This window comes from Zootermopsis nevadensis, unplaced genomic scaffold (assembly GCF_977971745.1).
Source record: "Zootermopsis nevadensis isolate Lab colony 2312 unplaced genomic scaffold, Znev_1.0 Znev_ptg000029l, whole genome shotgun sequence".
NCBI classification, from domain to species: Eukaryota; Metazoa; Arthropoda; class Insecta; order Blattodea; family Termopsidae; genus Zootermopsis; species Zootermopsis nevadensis.
The window spans coordinates 12,166,812-12,190,618 of record NW_028259161.1 but is presented as its reverse complement, the minus strand read 5'-3'; the positions used below and the strand labels follow the sequence as shown (position 1 = coordinate 12,190,618).

The 23,807-nt window shown below is 36.8% G+C and overlaps 1 protein-coding gene across 1 annotated transcript in view; it reads right to left on the bottom strand.

Annotated features, from left to right (window-relative positions):
- The window catches only part of LOC110831444 (phospholipid phosphatase 3), a 53,993-nt gene that overhangs the window by 25,953 nt on the left and 4,233 nt on the right, over positions 1-23,807 (bottom strand). Inside the window, exon 2 of the mRNA XM_022067448.2 lies at positions 15,348-15,501. Coding sequence (XP_021923140.1) covers positions 15,348-15,501 — 154 coding nt within the window. The remainder of the gene's footprint in view (positions 1-15,347; positions 15,502-23,807) is intronic.

Sequence of the window (23,807 nt, the reverse complement as noted above, 5' to 3'; positions counted from 1 at the left end):
CGCTCTGCACAGCTTGTGTGAGGTTAATTGAAATCTGTGGAGTCGTTGACTTTTATCGTAAAAAATACACTAAAGACGCTAAACGCCGGAATCAACTGTGTCATGCCGCGTTTGCACAGGAATTAAAACAGGTTGGCAACCTTCATTTATCATTACAATGAACGTGTTTATATTCCTGTTGCCCACACTGTTCTAGGCCCTCGATGATGTAGCATTTCTTGTTACTCTGAGTGCGGACTCCGTATATTCTATGACTCTGGATGTGTCTCAAGAGACAAGCTTTTCATCAAACCACACGCACTGGCGGTCAGGACTCTTTGGATGCATCCACTGAATTGCTAAGGTTATGTAGAATTATGGATTCAAATTAAACAAAATAAACTATACTAAATCGGATGGACTAACTTATATTTAGGGATTTTCGCCATGAATCAGTCACCAAAGTCGAATCTGAGACAGGGTGTCTTGCGTGAAGATCTGATTGGCGCACCTTACGGCCTAGGTTCGAATCTGACAAGGTTATTGGGTTTCTTTTCAGCTCATCCATGTTTATACCGGCTGTGACGAGCCACCATTTGACTGTGTATGGTTCATACAGACCGCGTTTATGCGGATAATATGACAGCTAAAACGGATAGTTTCCACCGATACTTTTTACACGTTTGTCCGGATAAATCAAAATGTCCGCCTATAGGAAATATATGAATGTTTTAAAAACAAACGCTGTGCTTAAAACGCGTTGGGGGAAGACTATGAATACTATATTAGACCCACTTTTTATGAAGTGTGAAATAAATCATTATTCGTTTGGGCATTAACATCATAATGCTGTTACATAATTACTTTATAGCATAGATTTGAGATTTACTATCCGCATCCTACCGCATTCCAGTAGAATTAATAAAGCAGACATCGAACTCGGTGATTAGAGCAACCGGCAGTGACCTTGACCGCTCTCATGTCCTGACAAGCTTTCATGATTTTATAAAGACTCTCTCTCTTAATACCAGAGAAGGGCCATCTTCTTGGAGTTTCATCTGTTGAGGTGTTATGTAATATATATGGGGTCCGCGGTGGCCGCGCGGTCTGAGGCGTGGGCCTTGTGACCGTGGGTTCGAATCCCACTCAAGCCATGGATGTTTGTCCGCGTTTTTCTGTGTTGTGCTGTCCTGTGTACAGGTAGAGAGAGGCCTTACGACGGGCCGATCCCTCGTCCATAGATCAAGCCAACTAAAAGTTGGGACCCGCAGTGCTCAGGGGAGTGTTTCATGCACAGAAACAACGAAAGTTTATGTGTAAACACGTGTCCTTTGACGCCTCGCCTTTAAGATACGACCCATTTTATTTTGGAAGGAAAAATAATTGTAAACCCGTTCACAGGAAAGTGTTTATTTACAAAACGGTGATTTCAACGTTATAGATTACTGTTGTGATAACAATAAATTACAAAAACTGTCGACTTTGTGTTTCCACACAGCTCGCTGCGTGTCACATTAAGGTTTGCCGCACGCGCTCAGTAATATCAGGCGAGTTACAAATTAAACGCGCATTCGTCTTCTAATGTCTGTCACAATTGTGCTGTATCATTAACTGCCGAAGCATACACAGTACTTTTAAGATGGCCACATGAACACCGCTAGACTCGTCTCTTAGCAAATAAGCCACAGTTCGAAAACGAAGTGTCCCAAGACAAGTGTTTACCGAGATGTTAGTTGTTTCTGCGCATAGAACACGTCCGTGAATCGTTCCGTATATTTCAGAAACACTCTGTCTTGAATATGTTATTGTAATATATATGTATATAAAACCTATCTATAAATTAATTATCATATTAACACTAACATTTTGTTTTCACGAAATTAGTTCAGTAGCCCCCGTTACACTTACGCAGAAATTGATATCATTTTTGGAAACATTCTTCTGTAATGTTTCATGTCACAAATATTTTATCAAAAACGAAATAGTGACATAAGAAAGGGAATTGTGGGCGTACCGCAGAGAGAACTGCAGGATGTTAGGCCTACTCGCTGTCAAAGACCGCGGAGAACTCTGTCGTCACGCCACTGATCCACCTTTACTTCCACCCGATGACATAAAACTCCCTCTTGAAGGTGTGAGCATCCATCCTCATCCACAGACCCTATTCTAAACGAACAAGGTATTGTTTGCCTCTTAAAAAAAAGACGAGCTTTCCTTGTAAAGAATAATAATTGATGGGAGAACCCAAAATGAATCACTTGGTGGTATTCTTTCATTTCTTTTGTCCCTCCTTTGTTCCAGAATATGGCTCGTTTTCTTTCTTATGAACACTCTATAACTGAATTCGTTAAGGAGCGACTGCAGAGTTATACAATACACAGATGACTCTTGAACTAGCACACACGAATATTCTCTTGTTCAGCTTACGTGAGCATTATTCTTTGTCTTGGTGGGTGGCTGTAGCTTACACGTGAGGAGGTGCCTAGTTTGGGGAAAACTGTCAGCTGAAGTATTTTCTTTCACGACTCGTAACATAAATACTGCGTTATTAGAACGAGTGTAAGAATCCTTTGAAGGCGTAGTTCGTGTCATTGATATTTAAAAATTTAGTTCTTACCACAAAAAAGACACAACCCATCTCCATTACAAAAATCAGTTGGTAAATAATCGCTGGTTGTTCTAAGAATCATATGAAACGATAAGTACACTCTGTGGTCAACATTCAGTTATTGAATGTTGAAGCTTGTGGTGTATATTGTTACCAATATGCTTTAAAGGGTTAAAACGTCGGACTGTAAATGGGAGGATAATATTAAAATAAATATTTAAGGAATAAAACATGAGGGCGTGGGTTTGATTCTTCTGGTTTACGACAGGGACTGGTGGCGGGCTCTTGTGAACATGGAAATGAATCTTCGGGTCCCATAAAAGTCGGGGGAATTTCTGACTAGCTCAGAAACTATTAGCTTCTCTTCTCCATAGAGTTGGCTAAACTAAATCATAGTTGTTATGTTCTTGACAAAATTTCGAATGTAAATTGAAGAGAAACCAATTTAGATCTGAGAAATTAAATAACCCTATTCTGATGATCATAATAAAAATGCCTCATTTTGAGGGCACTAAAATTCGAACAAGTGATGTCTCAAATACGTCAAATAGGCCTCTCTGTCCAGATGAAATTAATAGCTTTTGTACATTAAAGCTTCAATGGGTGGGCTGGGAATATTCATAATCCAAGTAACCTCAGAACTATTATTCTAAAGTTCAATGTATGCGATGCTTTCAGAAACAGCAGGTAACAAAATCCGCTGTGTAACTACCACGTACGACATTAACATATCCAAGAATGGGAACTGCGACATCCATGTCCCGAGTGACCTGACACAGTGGTAATGTATTCAGGAGATACTCTGTTCGAATATGGACTGGAGTAACGATTAACATTACAGACATTGAAGGCGAATATTGTGGATGTTATCTGAATCTACCACGACAACTTTCTCCCCCCCCCCCCCAACATATTTATATCATGTGGTAGACACACATCCTTTCATGACATTCCACGATGGATGCCTTTTGCGGTTAGAAAGTTACGAACCAACATTCTCGTACGTCTGTGATACTTTAAAATCATGTGATATGAGACAGAAATGGACAAGGCCTTCCATGATTTATTTAACTGCAAATTTATGAGATTAAAATAGCTGATTTAATTAAACGTTTTACGAATGGGCCATTATTTGTCTGGAGAGTATGAGGAATACCACGACAAAACTCGAACAGGAAAGACGATAATCTAGTCGAGATATAAGCTTGGTGCTTCCCATATGTTCAAGTTAAAGGGTCATGGTTAAGATATTTAAGTACGATACCTTAAATAGGCGATGAAAGTTTCATTCAGTGAACCTTCAAATTAATTATTAATAATTATTTAATTCTACCTAGCCCTGTGGAGTTGAAAATGCGCACGTTAAGTAAACAATATTTAATCATATTACATTCAGTAGGTCTCTGAAAAAATAATAAACTGCGTAAAAGAAACAACTCAGACGTTCCATTAGAATATGTATTAAAAGCTAGTAGATTCTGAATGAGCGTTGGTCCACAAATTTCAGCATCGGTGGACAAGAAACCTTCCTGCTGGAAAGTCTAATGTGACCTACATTTATTTTCTGCTACCCAAAGAAAATTTCCGCTTCCGACATATGTTTAACTGGAACAGGTTTCAGTATTTATATCGATTTAAACTTCTCTCGACAAACATCTTATTGTCATTACCACGAAAGGATATGGAACAAAACCGCTGATACCAGAATCCGTTCATACATTGCAGATACGACATTGTCTTGTTTTCGTACTGGTTTTCCTATTCTTTGGCCTCCGTGGTGAACTGGTATGGGGATATGGATTAGATTAATCTGGCTTAGACCAAATGGTGGGATCTTGTAAACACGGTAATGTACCTTCCGGTTCCATAAAATACGGGGAATTTCTTGACAATTTGAGCGAATTAATAGCTTCTCAAGAAGGATTGCTCTCTGGAGTTCGTTGTGCTAACCACACCAGTGAGTAGGATATCAAATAATTTCGTTCCCACCGATCATAGCCATGCTTTGCCTAAGACTCTTTGATAATATTCTGAAACGCATCCCTGAGTCTCTGTTATGCCTGTCTGTGGACCCCCAAGCGGCAACGTTCCCGTACAAACTTCAGGCCCTATCATTTAATCAATTTAGGCATCTAAAATGAATTCCTTTATACTGATACCAAAGATATATAAAATTCCCTATAACTTACTACCTGCTGTGTATAATACATTCTTTTTGTTTGGAATTTTAAATTAGTTACGCCTGGAAATTGTGATGGCTGCTTTGTAAAACAGGTGAACTTTTTATATAATAAATCGACTATAATTTGTTATATCTTTTCAACCCATATGCATTCTATATGCGATGATATTATTCGTTGTCCTCATTTGTGTGTCTTACGAGGTGCGGCATAGAAAATAAATATCGACTTTAATTTAATTAAATATTCTGTGAAGTCGATTATATTTTGTATATTTACTCATGAAATTACGTTATCAGTAGGACCTTGATAACCAGTGAGACATACAGCTATCTAGGTAAACACTTAAAAAGAAAAGTCTGTTACACAATGTATCCATTTCCACAGATTGTCGAGTTTAATCTGACAATTGCACTGTCGGTAATATATGTTAATACACGTTTATAACAACTATAAAAATGAAATATGTAATAAGGTGCTGGAATTCTTTTTAAAGAGATTTTTACATTCCGAAATTAGTCAGGATTTGACACTGTCAAAATCCGGTTGTGTGCAGGTCAAGTTTTAAAAATCACATGCACACACAATGTGTAGAATTTAACAACGACCTTATGCTTTCTAGAGTCCGTCATACGCGGAAGAATTTCAGTCGCATTTGCTTGAAAACGAATACATTTTGGCACTACAATGGATTGACTGAGATTTATTTTCTAAAATCATTCTCTAATTCATTGTACTTTGCTCGTGTTTAAATTAATAAGGTCTATGATAGAACGAATATATGAACGGTGCTGTAAACTTTTCAATTGTGTGGAAAATAGACACCTAAGCTTTATTTTGTAAATATCATATTACGTAAGGTAATATCAGTGCCCTGTGTACAAAAATACACATCGCATAAATTAAAATAACTTACAAGATGATAAGAAGTTCTTTCGTAGGTAGAAAATTAAATCGAAATGCACCCGGGGAGATTGGAGCGTGGTTATCGCCTCAACGGAGCATTATTTTATTAAAAATATTCCTTTCTTTAGCTCTTAAATGAATAGTCTATTTAAACCAATTTGTTTGTGCGTTAAAGTTGGTTTTTCCTCATTCCAGATTGTATGGCCGAACTGTAGCGTTAGTCAGAGTTGTCTGCCTATCTTTGTTTATATTCAAAACGTAGCAACAGAGATAATACTTATTGTCAGTCATTTTAATTGAATTATCATAATAATGTCTACAGTCAGATAGGCGAGAACGTGGTATAAGTTTAAGTAAATAGGAGAAGCAGTTTCCTTCCACGTTAAACTTCCATTTATAGCACAGATAGTCATGTTTTTGTTGGATAATAAGTAAAAGCTTCGTTTAAAACTGTTGTCGAAATCGGGATAAGTGTTAGAGAGAGACAGGCAAAGTGGCATTTTAAGCTGTTTCGTAGGCGGGATCACTTCCTGCCTCAGTGGTCACTTAAAAATATTACATGCTTTCTGCTGTGATGCTAATCGCATAGCTCAGCTGGAAATGTGATCTTTTCTTCTACAAGGAGAAAAAATGTTTTGAAAAGCTCCGTGTCAGTTGTCAGATGACGTTCTTGGTTCGTGGCTGCTTACATGACAGAACAAGTAACAGTTTTAAAGCAATTTCTTTTATTTTTAGGTTAGATTACGTTACTGTTGTCAGGGCTAACTGTGAGTAGAGTATGTTTACACGCCTGTGCTAAGATTATCTAAAGTCTGTACCTCCATGTCTTTACTAACTTTTTAAACAAGCACCTGACCCAATATTTTCTTATTCTTTTGAACGTCCTAATGTTACACTCTGAAACAAAATTTAAAGGAAAAAAAACTCCTAATGCTTTTTATGTTTGTGAACTGAAAGTTCACCAAACGTACGCTACCAATGCACTATATATAAAGTAGTTCATTCAGACCCTTCATAACTATCCAGACACTGAACCTACTCTTTAATGAAAATAAGCAACAGAGCGAATTTAAGAATAAATTTATGTTTACAGCAGCGAGATCGTAAAATCGATCTGAAGTCTGTGTTTTCTGATTTAATCTCACGTCAAGAATTACCATTACGTAAGGTAATAACGGTTTAAATGCTTGCATCGAAGATGGATTATCATTAGGGAACGCCACATTTCTCAACACTTTTATTATACACTAAACTACTTAGGCTTTTTCGTTCTCTTAAAGCATGTTATATGTGTTTCTTGCGTGTTTCACTCTTCTCTTTGGAAGATTGAGCATCTGATTGTTATCAGCCCCTCAATTATTGTAATAACATTTCCACTTATTAAAGGGAAGATATTCGTTGCCGCGTTCTTAAATGTAAAATTTTCATCTATGTCAGTTGCTTTTAAGATGGGTACAATGATTAAGAGCTAGAATATACCTGAAGATTTCTGTCTTCTGGGTTGTTGCGCAGTATGACCTCCGAAACGTTGGTAAACATCTACCATACTACACGGCGCAAGAACCCAGAAGACAGAACTCTTCATACTCACCGCTGTGAAAACCTCAAATCTTACATACGCCTGTTACATTAAATTCTAAATTATTGGAATTTCTCATATTAGGGGTTCTCATAATAACTTACAATTGCGATTTGTCCAAATAGTAACACCTTATCAACACCGAGATCGAATCCGAAGGTTAAACATCGCTAACACCAAAGTGCGTCATTAAACACTTTCTTGAGCTAGTTACCTTCCGGTCCTATAACCTGCATCCGGAACAGTAATATTCATTTTTGTGAAGCAGACGACAACATCCGTAAAGCAGCAACCATTACTTATTTGTCTCTCGTATCACGTGTTACGCTGTGTAAACTTTGCATTTGAGAGTGACGGCTGGGGCCAAAGAGTTCATTATACTTGTAACTTTACAAACGTTAATTTACTCTCAAAACAAAGGATTGTGTCAAGCAGGGTTAGCCAAACCGTTTCTCGCTTATTACGTCGCTTGCATTCTGAACAGTATAATCGATACATATTTATGGAATGTGCCTAAAATTAAATTCTTAATTAGTTTGACTTCTGCTGATCACAGTTGCCGTTGGTCCAAGGCGTGCACCGGTCCAGGAACACGGTTGTCCAAAATATTATGTTGTCCTGTGTTGTTCTGTATATTTAGAAGCCGATCCCCCCTCAATTGTGTCCTACAGTTTGCTCAAACGATTTAAAGTCTCAGAATTAATTCTGAATCGGAAGAAATCACATGGCAGCTGAAGAAAAACTAGGACGTTTAGCAGATGTACAGTATAATGGACACACAAGAGAAATATTTTGGCTTCACTTCGTATGTAATCATGTATCGGTAAAATAATTTAAAATGAAAGGCACACGTAAACTCTCGTTTTTATTTGAGATACTTGTCCCGGTCGATATCAGTGGTCATTTGGGTTTTGAACTAGCGAATGCCGGGATCGCAGGTTTGAATACCAGCCAAGTACAACAGATCAGGTCCAAAGCGACAGAAAAGTGGTACTTGACTCTGTAGTCATTCCATGACTTCTGACCCTTGTGAAAAATTACCCTCAGAGATTCTTCTTGGTGTGTTTGAAGAAACGTAAGTCTGTGAGTGCTGTATTAATATTACAGCCAAGGGCCTTCTTGAGCATTCTTCTCCCAACCTGATCTAACACCAACAGGCTCCCTCTTCAAACGTGAAGAAGTTAGGATGCACTGGCTTTGATCAACTGGTATTAAGTGCGTCTATAAAAAGGGAGATTGTGCGGCTAAGTACACTTTGGATGAGGAAAAAAATAAAGTCTAATCTTATCGAACATAGAATAATTGCATGTGCTGTAAAAATAAGATACTTAATTTCGACTAAAACTTCCTTTGAACACACACTGTCATAACGGAATAATTTAATTAATCAATTAATGGAATGTACAGAACAATATGAAAATGAATGGGTATGGTTTAATATTGTACCAAAAGTATATTTCTAATAACTATCTACATCTGTTTTCTCGTAGGTATGTTCTATGAATTATCTACATAGAGGACTACGAAACTGTAGGAACATAACTTAAGTTTTCATAAAGATTTGTGAGCCAATGAAATGATAGAACGTCTTTTATATTTAGCCAAACATGTGGTGTTACTACAGCAAACTCACATTAACTGTTGTTTTTCAAAACACACCAAACTTACCAAAGTAACAATTTCATTAAGGATTGTTCACATCAAAATATTTGTATGTTATTTCTTCGGGACTTTACTAGAAATCCGTGGCTAAATTAAGCTAAGAAAGGCCACTCTACACGCTAAAATTTCCCAGCAATAAACCACTAATGCCAGTATCGTGAGACTGACGACATACACTCTTCGTTTCTTTCGTCTGTATTTGAACAAATAATTATTTTATATTTTCCTGCACAATATCCTTCCTCTATTTTATCGCAGTTTGTTTTTCCCGTTTGATTTGTTGACAGATCTGATCACCGAGGCCCTAGTTATCGCAAATTTTGAAGGTTACAATTAACGTCCGGCATTGGCTGTACTTTGCTGAAGAAGAGACGCAACTAAGGTGTTGGGTGGGTACAAGGAGCGCAGAAGTTGGAATGAGATAAATGGCGTTTGGTGTGCTCGAGTTCCACTCCTCAAAATCTGTGACCACTGCTAAATGAGTTTTTCGAAAAAAAGTTCTATAAACATCTTTCGGTTTCTCGGGCGAGTCGTCATTTTATTGTCACGTCAACAGTTTTGCTACGAGTGGCCATTGCTTTCTCTGAAAGCAGGAGGATTCCCTGGATAGAGGATCAACTCGTTTAATATAAATATATTTCGAGACTCGACAAGTACGCTATAGACTAGGGGTTCTCACCCTTTTCCGCTGTCTTACCACTAATTCTAATTCAACACATTAAATGTACCACTAACCAAATGCGTTCAGGGAAAACTTATTTATGTTAATATTATCTTTTGATTTTCTTACTTATTTCGCGGACCACTCAATATTGGCTCTCGAATCACCAGTGGCACTCGCACCATAGGTTGATAAACGCTGCTATAGACTATCACACTGACAATGCCGTGTAGATTCCTTGCTTTGTTGTTACTAAGCAATTAAGTATCGACCAATTTAATTTATAGCAGCGAAAGTGGGTGATAAATCGTAAGTTGATAGCTCATTATTAACGTAAATGTTCAAAGAAAATGATGAAGTTATTCACTCGAACTTGACTTCAAAATAATTTACTAATGTAACGACAGGCTATAGAGGCCTATTACGTAAATATGTGGCCAGTAGAGGGTTCTTTTTTGGATAACATTTCTTTATCTCAGGAAAATGAACGTAGTCAGCTTTCAATATTAATTTTTAATTTAAGAAAACATTTTAAACGCTCATATAATACGCATTAGGAAATGTATTTAAGTAGCTATACTAGATATATTGATAGAGGTGAACTCTAAAATCTTATTTTGGATGAGAATTGAAAAGTGAAAAATATCGCAGCACGAACTTTTATTCCAGAAAATTGTTTACATATGCTTCTGCCAGTTGTGAGTTTCTTGCGTGATCACATGTGTTTCAATGTTAGGACATATGTCTTGGTCGTGCACGTTTACTGTAATTTTAACATTCATAAAAGGGAGTTTTCTTTCGTAGAAGACTTAAAAATAGAATTTGTGTTATGAGCAAAGGTGAGCCACAAACAGGGAATGTTTCTCCGGGCTTTGCTGTCTTCGCCTGTCTTTCAATTGTTGTAACGCTATTTCAGTTTCAAAATCTCGTAACCTTTACCCTAATAATTTACTGAAACACATCTGACAATTTTACAAAGTTGTAAATGTGTACTCTTTTTAGTACACTGACACTCCAAAGGTGTTCTTCACACCACTTCATAAAGACCTGTTAAACGAATGTAATCCCAGGCCATTGTTGCGAAACAGTCTTCCAACAATAACTAATGCGGTCCAGTGTTCCATTGTTCAACCAAAAATGGGATACGTAGAAATCGCCAGACAGGTATGAGGTGTTCTCAGTCCACGCTAGTAGAGCGTGAAGAACACCCAAAAGCAGGTTGTGAGACTGTGAATAAAATTAAATTTGTTCAATAAATCGATATAAAGCTTTTGTTGTAACGGTCGCCTTCGGCTTACGTGATCAGGGGCCTTTTGTTCAGTTGAATACCTATATTCTATTCGGAAAACATTCTGTATTAGGGACTTAAGTTATTAAAGTCAATTACAAAGATGAGAATAAGAATCTGACATCCGCTGTACATAACAAATCTGTCTAATTTTAATTTTACCCATCATTGAAGACTTAAAATTACGCGGAAATTTTAAATAGTGGGAAGAAACAAGAGAAAACTAGCGAAAACACTGAAGTAATAGAAAATAAAAGTAAGTAACACTGAAAAATTTGATCATTCTGTTGAATTATTTCTAAATTCGAATAGAAGCAATTTCATGGCATACACTGTCTATGTTTTAATTGTGGCATTGGAATCATACAGTAATAAATCAAATGACATTAATGGCAATCGTTCGACGGGAAATTAATTACAAAAATTCGATTGAAGAGACGGGCAAGGTTAAACGTAAACAGCTTAAGGGCAGTCCACAATCAGTGACACCAATTTTCTAAAGTCCATATAATTTTCAGTATTTTCAACTTTATCTCTCGGTTTATTACTTTCGAAAATTCACTTTATTTTCAGAGGAAAGACTGTTTTTCTTACCTTGCACCTGTAAGAGTTAAAAGCAAACATCCAAGCTAATAAATCGTACACTCCTAGGTACAGACTGGGACATTCGAATAAACAAGGCTATAAAAGGTAAAGCAACCGAAAAACAAGCTGAAGTGAAAACATGAAAGTTCCCGTTTGTAATAAATTGTTTTGAGTCACTTAAGAAGAATTGGGGTTTTTAAGGAATTTTAACGAATTCATTGTTCAGGGACGATGTCTAGCTACAGCGCCTCAGTCCCCATAAACATCCGATGGGGGGGTGGGGTTAAGTTCCCGTGCTTCCACATTGCTGTTGTGACATTCCATCTCTTTGCCTCTTTCTGATGTAGACCTACATTTAATGTTCCGTATACCAGGCGTCGGCAAACTGCGACCACACCTCGAAACATTATTATACGGTTCATCTCAGGATTTTGGGAATTAGCCAATACGAGAATGGCAAATGTTTGTTGCTCTTTATTGCGCTTAAATAATATAAAAAATATTTTAAGCGTAAGAAAGAGCAATAGCAAACGATGATTTAAGAAATAAAAATTTTGTAGATGCATACATATAACATTAAAATTGCGTAACTGCGCGAAGGTAGATTGTTTCGTTATTTTAAACCATATGTACTATAACAAAATAATATTAAAATTACCGTAGTGTGAATAGCTGAGGTTTTATAAATTAACAACGGCTTCAAAACTGTTTTAAAGCTAACAAATAACGTTTTAGAAATAAACTCATTTGCTATTATCCGCTTTCAAGTGAACGCCAACTTCCTCGTGCTTTCGCTTATTGTCGACGAAATTTTTTTTGGGGCCCTCCACAAAGTTGTGAATGGTCAATGCGGCCCTCAGTACTGAAGAGGTTTCCGACCCTTTACGACAATTTTGCGTTTGCCTGTGTAGTTGCAGCACAGTGTTCTACGTCTTCCCATTCACGGACGTCGTACTAAGTGGGATGGTGAGTGGGCAGGGGGCCAGTTCCTCCACATATAATTCAATATTGCGCTCCGGAATTCGGGTTCTAAATTGTATAACTTTTCCGACATCTTTGGGTTCAGCTATAACGTTCATTTTCTTCTTCAGAAGTTTCAAAATTCCTCCACTTCGCCGGACAACCGAAGGGGTTTCGTGATTTTTCTCAGTTGTGTTAGGCGAGTACTGGGATAACAGATGCAACTGAAAATAAGCGGCCGACCACTTCCACGTCCTTTCGATTTCTTAGCGAACAAGCATTATAGGCGTAATCTCTGTGGCGTTGTTAATATGTGGTGCTTGGTAATACGTGCGTAAGTCAAAAGTAATTTGTATTGACTTGAACCGTTCTAACCGGTCATCGAAGAATACCTATTAAGTATGTTTGTCTTCAGGTTTGTAACGCCGTGTGCCACCATAAAAACCTGACATTTAACAAACCTTATAATTAGCCCATCAAGATTGAATCGGTGTCATTAATGATAACTAATTTCGTTTATTTTATAATATTAGAATTTTTTTTAAAACTAACCATTGGACTTGGCTTTAAATTTGAAATTTTACTCAGGTCCACTTATTTTACAGTTTCTTAAAACTTTCTTCATTTAAACACATAAAAGCTTGGTATGTGATGCTCTGAAAAATAATTTTGGGAACACGTAGACCATATATATTTATTGTCTTAGTTCCATCCGGTGGAAAAATGTATTCTGTGAACATGACTCCTCCATTTCGAAAGCTGTCAGAATTGTTAACATCGGTTGCGCTAGGCCTACCTAGTCTCAGACAGTAAAGCTTAGGATGACGTCTGTTAGGCTGACAAATGTGTCTTGAAAAAGTTACAGGTAAACTTATAGCTACTGGGGGTACATTGGCAGTGAGTGGAAAAGTGGGACCACTGCTACGGCCCCCTTATAACTGGAGAACTTGCTGTATCCATAGGGGTCGAACATCGATAACCAATACTCGAGAGCACAAACAAACGTAGACCTTCGCGATATACAATGGGGAAACCAATTTAAAGATGGACCGGCAAGTGGTTAAATAAAATAATATTTCCAAGTTTTATTCACCAAATCAGAAATCGTGCCCCGACGCCACAACCATTAAACTCTAATTTGTGACCTTGATGCCAAGGAATTTGAAATCAGTTATTCAGTCATGGGAAAAAAATTAGCATTATAAATATGAAGTCCGTTTATATAAATAAATTTCTGCTAGCTAGCAACTCGCCTTACGATAACCGAAAACAACAGCAGTAGCTGCAAGCAACAATCAAGTTGAATTAATTAACATCAAATAAATTCAGTTATAGACAGGCACTAAAAATTAAACACAGCAATTTATCACGAAACGTAAACAATACAGTAGAATAAATTATACAGACAACAGATAAGATCAAATAAAAAATAGCCTGGTCCACAATAATGAACAATGGTATATGAAGAGAGCTGACCAAGATAAACACGTTGTAAGATTATAAAATGACAGTTTCGGAAAAAAAGAATCTTTGTTAAAACCGTCAGTGTTCTTGCTGCTGACAGACTGGCCTTGAGATAATGGTGCACAATTGATGTAGTTTCTGACACTCCTATTAGGTACGCGCTAACACAATCCAGAATGGAAAAGTGGTTAATTTTATTTCTAAAGACATTAATGAGGAACTGGTGAATGCGGCGAGGATGCTTATATCTATTAGACATTCGGTGGCGGTCACTGGTTATATATGTGGTATCCATTACGTAGCAAATCGGAAGACGTCATCTGACACAAGATGTGATGAGCTACTGACTTCGGTTTTTGTTATCGACACGAACCGAGTAATAAGCTACATGCACTTCTTTAAGTTTTATACGCAAGCTCGTTGAATCGCTTTCCAGGCTCTACTGGACTAAGTTTCTGGGGCTTTCAGCAGTTTTTGTAGACACGTTTGTACACAAAAGTTAGTCTATGCCAGTCTGATTCCTCCTGTATCCTCGTGGCTCGTCATTAAATTTTAATCAGTTTTATAAATCAGAATATTATAAAAAAACACATTAAACTAATCCTACCTATGAGTGATGATTGTGAGTGGAAATTATGATGATTTTTATACATTTCAAAGACTCTAAATCAATTCGTAAAACTGTTATTTTTAGATCACAATGTTTTGGTTCTGAAACATTGTAGTTTTATAATTTTGTAGCTCAGACGATCGTCAAAGTCCAAAAGAACATTTTTACATATTATAACGCACCATCATCAGAAACCTTCAGAATCAAGTACAGTACAGCCCAGTTATAGATAAAGATGGATGGGTAGGTAATGGATTATTTAATGATTCTATGTCAGCTGGAGTGGTTACTAAGCGTCGAATTATATTCTTTTATTTCTCATACCGTATAGCTGCAAATTACTATCAGAAGTTGACCAACTAGCTTTTATTACACTTATATGAACAATACGTGACTTGTGTTGGATTTGTATCAGATCATTATCAATGCCCGACGTTAATGCGTATGAATGTTTAAAAATATATCAGCTGTTAATATAAAGTTGCCAGACAAGTACAATACTGTTATGACAGATATGCTCACTGACGTAGGACACTTATAGATCTGAAAGTACATGTCCGATACAAGCAATCTACTGCTAACGTCAGCTAGTTCGTTACCTTCTGTTGGTTAAATTATGTGATAAGATGATTATGTTCGGTGAAAGGACTGGGAAGAAGCTGTCGTGGCCTATTTAATTACATTATTCTTGCATTCGGCTGGAGGAATAGATAAATCCCAGGATAATCTGCGGTCGGGCCGAGATCTAACTGAGAAACTGCCGAATTCAAGTCAGAATCGAAACCGCTTCAGTCGACTTGCTCGGTGAAACACATTGGATGAATAATTGACGCTGTACTGTGATTAGAAGTGTCAGTAGCCTTACCTGATGCTCCCATTACAATATCTGAGAGCCATTTCCACTTGATCTTGGAGCAGGAGTCCATATCTTCCGGGTTGGTTCCGGACTGTAGCGTCGACTTCAGGACCGCGTGGTCTCCGTTGTGTTTCGGCGTCGGAGAGGTGGGAAATGTGAATTGCTGCGAGAGGGAATCACAACGTGAGTTGAGACAGCAACGTCACATTAACCTAACTACACTAAGCTGCTACTCCGTCTCCGTCCACACTTGTTGCAGTGTGTTCCCCTTCATCATCTGCTCTTGTTATATGAACACATGCTCCTCGCAGTTGCCTATCTTCTCCTACTCTACCGTTCTCTGATTCGTCCGTTCAAACTTCAACAGTCCAGCCCTCGCTCTCTCAGTACTGAAACTACGTATTGTTAATACGTATAGGAATCTGATCTGAAATAACTGTTGGTTATGAACTGAATTGGGATCATCCTTTAAAACTCAGTGGTAATTATGTGTAACACCAACTTTAACAATCAATAACAAATATGCATTTTGCTTGCTGATTATATTTATAACCACAACCGCATGGTTCTCAGAATAAACAGCGATTATTTTGGTGGTGTTGGTTTCGTATTAGGTCTGTTTAACGACCGTGTGTCAACTGCTATGGTTTCTTTCGTCCAATGAAAGTATTATATAATGATTATTTTTTTAAGCGCGCCTGTACAAGTCCCGAGAAGAATTAGAATCCCTGACCCCAGGGTATGAAGGACCTAAGACCGTAAGTGGAATTTGAGATTCTCACGGTGGTGAGTACGGAGATGTCTTTTGGGCTGTAGCTCCGTGTAGTCTGGTAGACGTTTGTCATCAGGGCTACAAGACCACACGGCGCAACAGCCCAAAAGACAGCCACCTTCCACCTAAGACCGTCCTCACTTTAAAATGAAATATCACGCATTTCCGCCATGTTGTTTTGGAAGTCTGAATGAGATTTTTAATCTTATTTGATTTGTTTACTGATTATGTCTCAATTAATAAAATCGTGTAATATTGAATCATAATGTTGAAAAAAGAAACGACTAGAAATTAAGATTGCGCGTTCTACTACAGTTGTCCTTAATTTGCCACTTAAATCAGAATAGATGGTTTCTCGACACAGATTCAAGGAGGGAACAACCACAACTGCACTGATTCCTTCAACATCTTTAAAAAAAATTGTCTCACATTCATCCTACTATCTCGGGCTACATAAATTATACAGTTGAAGAAGAGTCGCCAAATAACCCAAAAATCAATCAGAAGACTTAAAACGAACAGTAGTTTCATAAATAAACGACTTTTATCGGCAGAATAATCATATTTTAGGATTGAAGTCACGCGTGGCGTGAATGCCCTATGAATATGCGGGATGTAAAATAAGAGTCTCAATCACATAATAAATTTATTTACTGAGAGGTTTTAGTACATGAACATCATAATCCTTAATTAGTTCTGTTTCACATAAACTCTACCAGGCAACAAGTCGTGTCTGTAGTTCTTGACGGCTCTGGATAGGTTTAAAGTTCAAAAAAAAATTCTAAACACAGATAACCAATAAACATTCTACCCACTAATTAACTATTTAAATAATTCATACATGTAATATCAGAACATTCCAAAAATCTAGTTCCTGCCTCAAAGAAAACACGATGTATCTTCATCAAAAATACAAATTTTCTTTATTGATGTTTAGAGTAATAAACGCTGTTTATTCTTACAACCATCGAAGTCCATAAACGGTAATGTGTTGTAAAGATTTAATCCATAGTTAATTGTCATGTGTGATATTTATTTATTTATGATCGATTTAACGACCCTGTCACTAGATTAGACTAATATAACATTGCATGATAAGATGGTTAATGAATTGGAAAATATAAGGAAGGAAGCGGTCGTGGCTTAACATAAGGTTATATTGCTGTATTTTTCTGGAGGGACTGAAAAGAAGCAATACACAAAACATCTGGATAGGCTATCCAAATGGCCACGAAGTTCTGTCATGGACGACATGAATCCGTTCTTTAATATTGCACTTTTGTAAACAAACCATCTTCAATAGCCACAAGTTGAAGGCCAAACACATCGCGAGACGAAATATAGTTTACCTCATCTGCTTCCTTGTTTTTGTTCACTGACTTTTTGTATATTTTAACGACAAATCTGTGACATGAAGTAACTGCATTAAATCTAGCAATGATCATGCCTCTGCAATGTTACACATAAATATCTTCATGGGGCTCTCATTCTCAGGTTCATGTCAGCCACGCTCATCGTCACAAGAGTAGCATCTGACGTAATAATAATAATAATATGTAAAGTTTAAAAGTGTACTGATTCATCTTATTTATACATCTCCTCATGATCAAATGTGTATATTATTGTCTCCTTTAGTGAAAAATATAAACAAGCTACACGTTTTATGAAAATTATAAGTTTAATATTTTATTTAAGCACACATTGTACTAAAAAATGTGGTGTTAGTGCGCATTAGTACATTTTGAATCAGACTTGGAATGCCTTAGCTACATATATTATAATTAAGTATTATAAATAAATGGAACAAATTTGCCGTGCTTGCAGGTTAATGTAAGAAGGGATTGTTCATACAGCCCATACAGTACACGTTCAAGTTTAGCTTTCTCTTGTTTTCCCAGCCCCGTTACATTTACTCACATTTCTATCACGAAGTGACTTTCTTGTTTAATTATCGGCCACAAAATCTTCATTACGCGCAGTAAACTTTTATAGAAAGCAGGGATTTGCGTAATAACCTTACTTAAGCAACAGTCACGTCCACTTATTTTCCAATTACTTAATCATCTAGTCAGTTGACACTTTGTAGCCCGAGCTATTGGCAGAGTTGTTAAATAAATCACAAATGAATAAGGAAAACATTATAAAGAACTTATGTACGTAAATTGGTTTGACGTAAGAAATAATTATTTTCACGTTTTTACTACGAAATTCTTTATTTAAATAGTCTTATTATAAGAGACATAAGACAAGCTAATGACTTCCTGGAAAAGAAAGAACTTTGAACTAGACTCAGAAACAACAGTTCATTGCTAGGAATTCTTAGTTTGTGGAGTTTGTTTGGCCCACTTTTTCGACCTTATAGTTGCTCTCAGAGAATGGATTTTTGTGTGTAAAATATTTGATAAAGTATTATCATCATAGTTGCATATCATTCTATGGTTTACTGATATAACTGTTTACTTAATTATGTTTTCGTTGCTCAGAAAATATGAATACTGATAGAGAACACATAAGATCCAATTAGTGTGAAAGAATTGAGACAAACAACAGGAGGACTTCCGTACACAAAGATAGCTGAATGTAAACAGCAATTCAAAAAATCAATTTTTGTATGTGTGTTTTATACCACGCTAAAAGAAGTGTGTTTATCTTAACGAGTTTTAATTTCTATCAGCGTCACACATGCGAAATCAAAATATCCAATTTTCGTTTCCTCCATCAGACTGTAGTGTAATTACTTCACTTGTATTACGAAGCGTAGTCAAAAAAAAAAAATACACAACCAATAAAATAAATAATACTCTGTATCTTTACGTAAGACGAATCTACCTCTTGAGGCCGACTATGAGACTGTAGAAGCTGGCTTTAAGACGTTATTGCTTGTTTGCTGTGCGATTAACATGATATTTGTAATGTTCTTTCCCAGCATTGCACTAAACTGATAGCACCTGCTGAATGAACTATAAACCAAATTAGTGTAAAATTGTGTTTGGAAAACATATGAAAAGACAGCACGTGCGAGATGTTCTAGTAGGGAAGGATAATATTAAATTGATTGTAAAAATGTATAAGAAAGTGACCTGGATTCGTCTAACTCAGGATATGATCCAGTGATGAATACGATAATGAATCATTTGAGTTCCATAAAAGAAAGGACACTTTTTGACTAGCTAAGCGACTATTAGTTTCTCAAGTTGTACTCTGCTAAAGTTAGTTATTGTGGAGAAATTTAAATGAATCGCTGGATCAGTTTTATTTGAAACGTCGGTTTTGTTGCGGTGTTTTTTTGACCTAATTTTTGAAACGCTGAAACCGTTTCACAGCCTAAAATTATGCAATTAAGCATGATAGTTATTAAATAAATCTTGTGAACCTGATGTTGATGGCTAAAGACATCTTGCATGCTCTGAAGTTAAGATGTAAGTCGTCTGTGGGAATTGGTTGATCTCTCCTCTTTTTTTTATAAGAAACGCTCATCATAGTGACTGGGTACTTTAGAATATGATAAGGACTACTTTTCGACTTTTATGAAGTGATGATAGTAGTTTTCCTCAGACGTAAGATACAGAATGACTCAGCGTCTTTCCGCAACGGACTATATTTTTAAGTTCATGGTATTCATTTTTAGGAGCAAAGATGTATTGCTTGATCTGATATAAACATGTGAGAATCGTGTGGTAAAATGTTGACATTTTTCCCTTATTCCACAAGAAATGCTGATCATAATGACTGTGCATTTCAGAATACGATAATAACGATGTTTGTTATGTAGCGATGATAGATTTCTGCAGACGTAAGATGCAGAATAACACTGTCTTATTTTGCAACGGAATATTTTTTAATTCATGTTATTTATGTTGCACCTCTGAGAATTTTATAGAACTTAATGCTGTAACTTTACAATGTGATTTCTTTGCTTCTGGAATTAGATTCTCAAGCCTGGCTTCAGTTTGAAAACACACCTCAAAATTTCGTGTCTTCTCTATGTCAGTAACCTAATTCTAAGAAAATATTTTATACGTATTTATAGGGGTTAGTATAGAATCGTAATATATATATATATATATATTATATGTTACGCTAACTAACTAACTAACTAGGTGGCTTAGGGAACCTGAAGGTTCATCACCGAATTAACCAAAGCCCTCCACCGGTCCCTGTCCTGGACCAGCAAAACCCAGTCTTCTTCAACTCCTATCTCCCGTAGATACCGTTTGATATTATTCCCTCAAACATCTGCAATCAGTGTTCCTCCCTCAGTGATAGACGAGAAGGGCATAATGCTGATACTGCTTTACACATAGATACAGACAGTTACATTTGGGCGCATGAGCACTAATAATGCACATTTGTCAAAACAAATAAGCGTAAGAATTTAGTCTCCTGTAAACCAACTATTTTTTTGTATATGAGTGTCTGACAGGATACCCTCAATATATATTTTAATGCCTTCCCCGCAACTTAACTAACATGGATGTTCTTTGTGTTGCCTACATCTAGGCGTTATGACAGGAGGGATAAACAAAGTGCTGTTTCATGTCTGCATTTTATTTGCCTTGAAGTAGCGTCAGATTTGACTAGCATCGTCTGCTACTTCTCATCTTATTCGAGAATTCTTGGATCGAATTCCAAGGCCTTGTTTCCCTGATTTAATTTCATAAAATACTTTTCTTACTGGAAGACCGGGGTTCGATCCCCGACAGAGGCAGTATTTTTGCAGTATTGAATGCGATAATTTTGTTACTTAACTTTGAACAAAGCAAATGACAAATTTACAATCTGAAATGCTTAATTACTTATTGCCTTTTATTATTCGCAGTCATTCTGCCATTCGGCTTTAAATAGTAAATGAAGTTTAAAAAATTTTGTTTAACAAACAAAGAATCAAACAATTTTTAAGGAACATTTTTCAGTCCTATGTCTAAAAATATTTCCTTTGTTGAACGAAACCAATTTGCGAGAATTAAGTATTACCAACAGAACTATTGTTCTTTAACATTATTCGTTCCTGATTTGCAGAACACTTTAAAACGTCAGATATGTTATTGTGTATGTAATTTAATAACTGTAGAATCATAATCTGGCACGACATGCCAGAAGAGAAAAATCCAAAACTTGTTATAATTGACTACTATTCAGGCAGTGATAGAATATTAGCTACTTGTCTGGTATTTGGATTTCACCGTAAACCAGCCAGAATTCTTGTTTTCTTGTTATGGTCAGTTCTCCTGAGGAAGGCCGATATATGCATTAAACTACTGAAGGACCACTTTGTCCTTAGTCCTTTTTCGGGGTACTGTACATGACCTTTTTCGACACCAAATAACTCTGTAACTGGTGCAACGTCATTAGAAATCTTCACATTATGGAAAGTCTTCGTTATTGTTTTAATAATGTTCATCATCTTATCTTAATTTTCGTTCGAGGTAAAATTAGTAATGGTGGTTAATATGTGGTACCAAAAATCGTACTAATCTAAAATCGAATTACGAAGGCAAGATCCTCATTACAAAGTCGCAGACATGTCCCATACAAGTTGTTTACAGAGGAAAAATTCCTTCCAAGAAGACTACTCGGTTTGGCGACAACATTTATGTTTTTGTAATCTTAATTAAATATTAAACAGCTAAAGTTAAATGTATATTATATCACTAAGACGTGGAAAGGTAATTAATAACTAAACAAGGACATATTCTCGGAAATCCATATGCCAGGAACTGTCAGAGACATAACGCATAACTCGATTCACGTTTAGGCACTGTTTATAACTATGGTCAAACTCCTTGGCGTCTGAGCGGCCGTTACGAGCGTCTCGCAGCATTAGTAGTGAAAGTCTTGGCCACGCAACACTGAAAACATTTTTATCGGGTTTCGGTTTTGGACAGCAGTTCAAGTCGTTCAGTCGACGAGTTTATTGCCAAATATATTTTCAATGACCAGCAGAATCGCTATCAGTTTCTTAGAACACTGACGTCACCCACAAGCAAAGTTGTTTGCCAACTGAAAAACACATTCCTTGAGGTTGAGTGTCATAGAGCAAACTTCTTTTCTACAAATGTGGTAGTCTGATGACTCTCACTTCAAGTCTCACTACAAACGTTTGGTTCGTATTTTGAAGCGAATCCCCAAGACAGTAAAATTATATTGAAAGATGAGCGAGGAAATTTGGCCCCAGGATACTCAACCGTAGACTTGAAAGAACACAGCACGTGGCTCTTGTTCTGGAGGTAACGGGTTAAATCCCTGCCGGAGACCGGTTATTCTGACCGGCGGTCATCTTATCAGCCTCAATCCACGCTATATAATTCAGTGGCCAAAGCATAGAGTAACCGACTAAACATATTTAACTCTTTAAAGCACTGCCTACTTTAATATTCAGCATGCATTTTGTTATAGAGTGTGTTTATGGTTTTTGTACTATTATAAAGATAAACAGCGATTATTTCTTTAATAGAATTAACCAGCTGATCTCTGTAATAGAGACACTTACATTTTCTTTAACGCACAAACTGAATTTTTAAATATTATTTAAATGAATGTTGTACTTCATAGGGTTAAGATAATTTCCTTTCTACTTTGGAAAACTGAAGGCTTTGGAAGACAATGACAAAAGATTTATCACAGGTTATACCTGTAAGACAAAGTGGAAAGGAGAGACGACCTTGAATGTAAAGTAATGATTGATTTCCGTCCATTACCACACAACAAACATGCAACACGGTTTCTTCTGCGTCCATGCATCACCTGCTTCTAACACCAGGGGGCAATGTGCCTTGCGCGAATGAAATTGAAAATGCAAGTTCTTGTAATGGATGACTAAAGTTTAACACGCAAATGCGGTGCTAAAAGAAATGTTAACAGTTATTTTTCAAAGGTCTGAAAGTCCCATCTTTGAGTCTCGGCTTGTAGCCCGGCTTTTTAAGTGGTTTAATTTCTCTCCAGGCATATCCTGGAATAACAGAGAAGCCTTAAAATAGCGCACAACCGCTTACGTCCACATACTGTGGCCTATAGTGGAAAGATCGTGGTGGAATGTGTGAAGTGGTTTGTGATCCGTCGAATATCGCGGTGATATTTGACGAAGGTAATGTTAAAGACCTCTATTGCCAATATATAACATTTCCGGCAAAACTTTATTTACATTTTCGTGATAAAGTTACGGAAGCTACAGAAAGAAGCAATGACCCCTACACTCCTTTAAAATATTTAATTATAACACAAATGTTTACGCATAAACGATATTGAAACAAGTGGTATATTTTTCAAGGTTGTAAAGGTACAGATGTTAAAATCACGGGTATTTGACGACGCTAGTACAGTAAAACCCCTCTAGTTGGACACCCCTATATCCTGGACACCCCTCTATATTGGACACTTTTAATTGGAACCGGCAAATATCCTATAATTTTACATATACACAATACCCTATATCTTGGACACCCCTTTATCCTGGAACTTGGTCACCCTTTTGTTGTAAGTTGGACAGGTGCATGCATGCACTTGGCTTCAATGCTTTTATGGGAAACGTTTACAGTTAGTATTTTGTTGTTTTGAATTTCTGACTGATGAATGCCTCCTACCTAAGGATTTGCTTATGGTTGAGGGTGTGAGACATTGAGCACATCATTGGAATGCAGTGAAAGTGTATAGTTATTCTTTTGTTAAACCCTTCACTGGACTAAAGTACGTATTGCTGG